This window comes from Eriocheir sinensis, chromosome 17 (assembly GCF_024679095.1).
Source record: "Eriocheir sinensis breed Jianghai 21 chromosome 17, ASM2467909v1, whole genome shotgun sequence".
Classification (NCBI taxonomy): Eukaryota; Metazoa; Arthropoda; class Malacostraca; order Decapoda; family Varunidae; genus Eriocheir; species Eriocheir sinensis.
This window is the reverse complement of record NC_066525.1, coordinates 16,549,930-16,557,429: the sequence shown is the minus strand read 5'-3', so window position 1 is coordinate 16,557,429 and position 7,500 is coordinate 16,549,930. Positions and strand designations below refer to the sequence as shown.

Sequence of the window (7,500 nt, the reverse complement as noted above, 5' to 3'; positions counted from 1 at the left end):
AAATAGGTGATATAAAAAGATGGTGTAAAGAACTTTAAGCTTACGGAACGCTTATACTTATTGGAAACTTGAGGCTCATGATGGGAACGAATGGAGACCGTCTTCGAGATCGGTCCAACATACGAGACCTCTTCCTTACCCCTAACCCTTCTGCTTGCGCTGTGAAACTGTTCTCTCCGTTGGACTCCTCCGATCACAAGTTTATTTCTGCATCCTGTCCTATCGCTTCTGTACACCCTCTGGACCCACCGAAGAGGCCATGCTTCTGGCATTTTGCTTCAGCTCGGTGGGACGACCTGAGGATGTACTTTTCCGATTCCCCGTGGAATGATTACTGCTTCCAGGAGCGAGACCCCTCTGTGTGTGCCCAGCGCATCACAGAGGTGATTGTCTCTGGAATGGAGGCATACATTCCACGTACTTTCTCTACTCTTCATGCTAAAAAGCCTTGGTTTAATCACGCTTGTTCTCGTGCTGTCAAAGATAGAGAAGCAGCTCACAAAAGGTACCAGAGCCTTCGCACTCCTGCTAACCATGATCTTTACATTTCTGCCCGGAAACGTGCCAAATCTATTCTCCAACTTACCAAAAACTCCTTCATTAATAGAAAATGCCAAAACCTTGCTTTTTCTAACTCTTCCCGTGACTTCTGGCATCTAGCCAAAAACATCTCCAACTTCACTTCTTCATCTTTCCCTCCTTTCCTTAGTCCTGACGGCAACACCACCGTCTCATCTATCTCTTAGGCTGAACTCTTCTCTCTAACTTTCTCTAAAAACTCCCCTCTGGATGATTCTGGGTATATTCCTCCTACTCATCACCCCTCTGACTCCTTTATGCCTGTTATTAAGATTTTTAAGAATGATGTTTTCTATGCCCTCTCTGGCCTCAATCCTCAGAAGGCTTATGGACCTGATGGAGTGCCTCCTATTGTTCTTAAGAACTGTGCTTCCGTGCTGACACCCTGCCTGGTCAAACTCTTTCGCCTCTGCCTGTCAACATCTACCTTTCCTTCCTGCTGGAAGTATGCCTTCATACAGCCTGTGCCTAAGAAGGGCGACCGTTCCAATTCCTCAAACTACCGTCCATAGCTTTACTTTCTTGTCTATCTAAAGCTTTTGAATCAGTCCTTAACCGGAAGATTCAAAAGCACCTTTCCACTTCTGACCTTTTATCTGATCGCCAGTATGGGTTCCGCAAGGGGCGTTCTACTGGTGATCTACTTGCCTTCCTAACTGACTCTTGGTCATCCTCTCTTAGCCGTTTCGGTGAAACCTTCGCTATTGCGCTGGGCATATCAAAAGCCTTTGATAGGGTCTGGCACAAATCTTTGCTTTCCAAACTACCCTCCTACGGTTTCTATCCTTCTCTCTGTACTTTTATCTCCAGTTTCCTTTCTGACCGTTCTATTTCTGCTGTGGTAGACGGTCACTGTTCTTCCCCTAAACCTATTAACAGTGGTGTCCCGCAGGGTTCTGTCCTATCTCCCACTCTCTTTCTGTTGTTCATTGATGATCTTCTTTCCAAAACGAACTGTCCTATCCATTCTTACGCCGATGACTCTACTCTGCATTACTCAACTCCTTTTAAGAGAAGACCCACCCAACAGAAACTAAGCGATTCCAGGCTGGAGGCATCAGAACGCTTAGCCTCAGACCTTACTATTATTTCCGATTGGGGCAAGAAGAACCTGGTGTCCTTCAACGCCTCAAAAACACAGTTTCTCCACCTATCCACACGACACAATCTTCCAAACAACTATCCCCTATTCTTTGACAACATTCAGCTATCACCTTTTTCAACACCAAACATCCTCGGTCTATCCTTAACTCGAAATCTCAACTGGAAACTTCATATCTCTTCTCTTACTAAATCAGCTTCCTCGAGGCTGGGCGTTCTGTACCGTCTTTGCCAGTTCTTCACCCCCGCACAGTTGCTATCCATTTACAGGGGCCTTGTCCGTCCTCGTATGGAGTATGCATCTCATGTGTGGAGGGGCTCCACTCACACCGCTCTCCTGAACAGAGTGGAGTCTAGGCTCTTCGTCTCATCAGCTCTCCTCCTCTTACTGATAGTCTTCTACCTCTTAAATTCCACCGTCATGTTGCCTCTCTTTCTATCTTCTATTGATATTTTCACGCTGATTCCTCTTCTGAACTTGCTAACTGCATGCCTCCCCTCCTCCCGCAGCCCCGCTGCACTCGACTGTCCACTCTAGCCCATCCCCATACTGTCCGAACCCCTTATGCAAGAGTTAACCAGTATCTTCACTCTTTCATCCCTTACACTGGTAAACTCTGGAACTGCCTTCCTTTGTCTGTATATCCTCCTGCCTATGACTAGTCCTCTTTGAAGAAGAGTGTATCAAGATACTTCTCCATCCGAAATTGAACTCTCTTTTGACTACTCTTATCTATTTTCTGTTGTGGGAGCGGCGAGTAGCGGGCTTTTATATATATATATATATATATATATATATATATATATATATATATATATATATATATATATATATATATATATATATATATATATATATATATATTCCCTTGAGCCGGCTCTTTTGTTATAAAAAAAAAGACGCTTGGGCAAGGCTTGATAATAATAACAAGAAGAAGCATAATAATAATAATAATAATAATAATAATAATAATAATAATAATAATAATAATAATAATAATAATAATAATAATAATAATAATAATAATAAAAATAACAATAATAATAATAATAATAATAATAATAATAATAATAATAATAATAATAATAATAATAATAAACTGGGGATGGTAGACGTGGCTGTGTTATCTCCGTGAGGTGGCGTGGGCCGAGGGATTATCACGTCAACTCCCTCACGGCAGCATCTCGCATAGATCCCTGAGATGATAATCCACAGATCAAGAGTGCAAGTCACCCCACGGCCTGATCACGTCCTGGACTCGTAATCGTCAGCCAGTACACTTCTTGAACGAACTCTTTTGTGATATTGGTTTTGTTTTAGCCAAGAAGACCGACCTATTGATGAGGCTGGGACCTCACCCCCCTCACACCCTCATCCTTCTTGCTCATAGGCCGACTGTAACCGGTCCCGTCAACGAAAAAACTTTAGTGGTTAGGGTGCGACTTGAAACTCAGCCTGCTGGTGTGTGTGTGTGTGTGTGTGTGTGTGTGTGTGTGTGTGTGTGTGTGCGTGCGCGCGTGCGTGCGTGCGTGCGTGCGTGCGTGTGTGTGTGTGTGTGTGTGTGTGTGTGTGTGTGAGAGAGAGAGAGAGAGAGATTTACATAGATTTACACAGAAAATCAGACCACACAGACCCCATGGTCCAGACTAGGTAGCCTGTCCTTAAACCTAAATGATTCTACATTAATCAAATGGCGCCAAAACTTTGCATTTCTACTCTAGTTAATATTAAGTTGAATGAAATGTCGGTCGAGCTTGTTTTTAAAGGAGTCAATCGTGTTACACTGGACCACTGAAGGTGGGAGCTTATTCCATTCTGGCGCTACAACGTTGGTGAAGAAAAATTTGGTGCAGTCTGAATTTACTTACTTACATTTAAGTTTTGTGCCATTATTCCTCGTTCGTAAAGTGTGATCGATCATAAAAAAAATTTGATTTGTCCACATTCGTGAATCCATTAAGTATTTTAAAACATTCGATCAGTTTTCCTCGGAGGCGACGTTTCTCAAGAGAGAACATGTTAAGGGTGGAAAGTCTCTTTTCGTAGGGTTTATTGCGCAAGGAAGGGAACATTTTTGTTGCCCGACTTTGAACACCTTCTAATTTAGCAAAGTCCTTTGCATGGTGGGAAGTCCAAAACTGTACCGCATATTCCAAGTGGGGTCTGACTAAACTATTTTAGAGCGGAAGTATTACATCTTTATTTTTCAATGAAAAGTTTATTTTCATGAAGCCCAACATTCTGCTCTCTTTATTTGCTGCATCGATGCATTGCTGTGAGAATTTGAGGTTTGACGCAATTTTGACACCCAGGTCCTTGGCGTATTGAACGCTTTTGAGTGTGACGCCGCGCATTTCGTTATCGAACTTCATATTTCTTGAAGGACCTCTTGGAGGCTTTGTCTGTTTTCGTCGGTGAGAACCGAGTTACCAATCTTTGTGTCGTCTGCAAATTTACTAATGCGATTATTGATTCCAACATCCACATCGTTGAAGAGCACTGGGCCAAGAACCGAGCCCTGAGGGACGCCACTAGTGACCGGCGCCCACTCTGATTTAAATCCGTCAATCACCACTTTTTGTTGCCTGTTGCTCAACCAATTCGCGATCCATTGGTGTAATTGACCGTCAATACCTAGTTGCTTTAATTTATAAAGTAATTTATGATGTGGGACTTTATCAAACGCTTTCTGGAAATCAAGATAGACTACATCCAATGATTTGGTTACGTCATAAACTGAGAAGAGGTCGTTATAAAAGGTCAATAGGTTTGATGGGAAGGATCTTTTGTTACGGAAGCCATGTTGTGAATCCCCAATTAATGAGTGGCTTTCATGGTAACTCACAATATTGTCTCTAATTATGCTCTCGAGTAGCTTACCCACAACTGAAGTTAGACTGATGGGCCTGTAATTACCTGGTATTTTTTTGTCTCCTCCCTAAAAAATCGTTGTCACGTTAGCCTTTTTCCAATCCGAAGGGACGATGCCTTTTCGCAAGGACATATCGAGTACGGTTGTGAGGGAGGAAAGTAATTCGTTCTTTGTTTCTTTAAGTAGTATAGGATATACTTTGTCAGGTCCTGGACTTTTATTTGTTTTAAGGGATTGGAGAACTTTTAGGACTTCATCAGTAGTTATTACAAAGTTAGGCAATGCATGCTCGAGATTTACGTTCGTACTGTTGTCGTCAATAGTGTTGGTGGTAGTGGTGGGAAGACTGCAAGTATTAAACACCGAGGAAAAGTAATTGTTTAATAAATTCGCAACGTGTTGGCTGCCAGTCACTAGTTCACCGTCATTGTTTGTTAAAGGTCCAATTCCACTTCTGATCGCCTTCCTATTGTTTATATAACTGAAGAAGGATCATTTCGGATTATTTTTACAGTTGGCTGCAATGTTTTCTTCATATCTACGCTTTGCCTGACTTACTAATCTTTTTACTCGCCGCCTGGATTCATGATAAAGTCTAATGTTTTCGGGCGTGCTTTGCTCTTTCTTTAGTCTGTAAGACAATTTTCTCTCCTTAATCGAATGTTTAATTTCGCTGTTAAAAACTAAGGTGGGCTTTTATTAGTGTTACTTCGCTTCTCGCACAGTTTGACAAATGTGTTACTGCTGAGTGAGTAAACGACTTTTTTAAGTTTAGCCAGGCTTCCTCTACGTTGCCATCATCTGATAGTTGTATTTTTGTTAGTTTTTGTCGGATTTCTACGAAATTAGCTTTTTTGAAATTGGGCATCTTTACTTTATTTTCAGTCACTGTTGTTTGAGCTCTAATGTCGACGCGCGCTAATTTATGATCCCATGAACCAAGGTGTTCTTCCATAACGTTACTGACTAGGTTATCTTGGGTCGCTATAACATGGTATAGTATGTTATTTTGTCGAGTTGGTTCAGTAAACATTTGGCTTAGGTAGAGAGAGAGAGAGAGAATGCTTATGGGCATCGCATATGTAAACCAATATTCTCCCCAAGCCGAAGGACAAAATAGCATAAGACTGGCATTATTTTATTGATTAGCTCTTTTATATTCTTGATATTTTTTTTTCGTCTAGGATAGTACATCTCTCCTCCTGGACGAAAACAAAGTATGCCCAAAAAAATATCATGAATCCTGCATAGATATAATAGTATAACAGTAGACTACAACTACTAACTACTCTGCCCTCATTCGTTTCTCATTCCAGCCTCCACTGCTTAGGAAATTTTGCACTTTTTTTTTCTTTCTCTTTCTGGCGGCCTCGTATCTTCACACACCACTGCGTCTGTGTTGTCCCTATCTTTCTTAAACTTTTGATCCTACAGTGTTCTTTAGATCTGCCTCTACATTGATATCATTCTCTCTAACTCACTGGTCCCGCATCTTTCTTCTACACCGTTCTATCCATGTTATATTGATGCTATTGTTACTTTATTGCATCTTTTGTTTGCAGAACTGGAAATAAAGAGGAAAATATCTGCCTCCCAAGTGTCGACATTTAAAACCTGAGAGTGAATTTCTATGTTTTGGAAGACCAGTTCAGTGCTTGCCGCTGCCTGATTCTTTCCTCTCTTGGTGGTTGGTTTGGTAAGAGGGATGAAGGTGTCCACTGCTTAAGGATTTATCCGTGACGGGATGGCGGAGTGTAACAAATTCATCCCGTGTAGCTTTGTTCAACACTTTATTATTCGTATCATTCTCGTCTACCTTTACTTCTCTATTACTTTATAAATTTCCTTGTCATGGGCTGCTGTTCTCTCTGGAAAGTCAAGTTTTTATATGACTGGCTTATCACCAACCTCATGTTTTCCTTCCTGTCTCCTCTTACTCCTCTCTCAATTTCCTCCTTACTACCGCGTTATTTTATTTTCACCACTAAGCCTACTTCCTCGTCTGCTTCCTGCTCCTGCACCCAGTTTCCTCTTCCTGCACCCAGTTTTCTCTTCCCGCTTCCTTAGATCTTGAGCCAGAGTTTTGCGTCCGCCTCGGTGATGAGTCCCTTTTCGAAGGCCTGACGCACGAAGTCCCGAGTGGCTTCCTCCAGCGACCCTGATCTGCTCCTCTTGCTAGCTGCGGAAGGAGAACAAGCGTATAATTATTAGTACTTAGCTCCTTCCTGAATAGATGCAATGCCCTTAAAAAAGTTATCAGGTCGTTGCTGCATCAGGAAACCAATACAAGACTATTAATTCATAGTTCCTTCTTTTTATGTGGATGTTAAACAGGATGAAGAGAGATGTTGAGACACCAAACAGTTTCTTGGCCTTTTCAACCTCAAGGATATTAGATGTTCAATATATTTCTGTCACTTGTTTTCATGTACTTATAAAGGATGTTTTATAGCTGTTTTTGGATATTTTGGCAGAAAGTCGCTTCAAGTAATTATACCGGTCTTTATTTAGTGTCTGAGAAAGAAAAGGGAGAGGGTGGAAGTGTACGTAAGTCGGCTCTGTGACTAATCATAGCAAACTGTGGAATGGTAGTGAATAAAAGATAAACGAACGAATAAATGAATGAATGATAAACAAAAGCACAAAAAAAAAGGAAAACAGGTCGCAGAGAACTACTAGAAAGTCTACGCAGCCAATCTTGAACCTGAATAACCACTTTTTTTCCAACGTCTCGCTCCACACTTTACTCTCTTTTAGTCTTATCCACGACAGTACTCAAGGATACTAGAAGATTACAAAAAGCCAGTCGATCCATAAATGACAGCTCCCGAGAACAGGTTATGCACAGACTTCCTTCCTGTATAACTTCCATTCAAAGCTTTAAATAATTATGGTTTGTGCATCAACTTCTCGTTTCCCGCTCCCTCCACCCCCTCTACCACCTTGT

The 7,500-nt window shown here is 41.5% G+C and overlaps 1 protein-coding gene across 1 annotated transcript in view; it reads right to left on the bottom strand.

The window, feature by feature from the left end:
• Positions 1–5,677: 5,677 nt before the first annotated feature.
• LOC127000033 (anti-lipopolysaccharide factor-like) overlaps positions 5,678–7,500 on the bottom strand; it is a 3,392-nt gene continuing 1,569 nt past the window's right edge. The window contains exon 4 of the mRNA XM_050863437.1: positions 5,678–6,732. Within this exon, the coding sequence (XP_050719394.1) occupies positions 6,617–6,732 (116 nt within the window). The 3' untranslated portion in view covers positions 5,678–6,616. The remainder of the gene's footprint in view (positions 6,733–7,500) is intronic.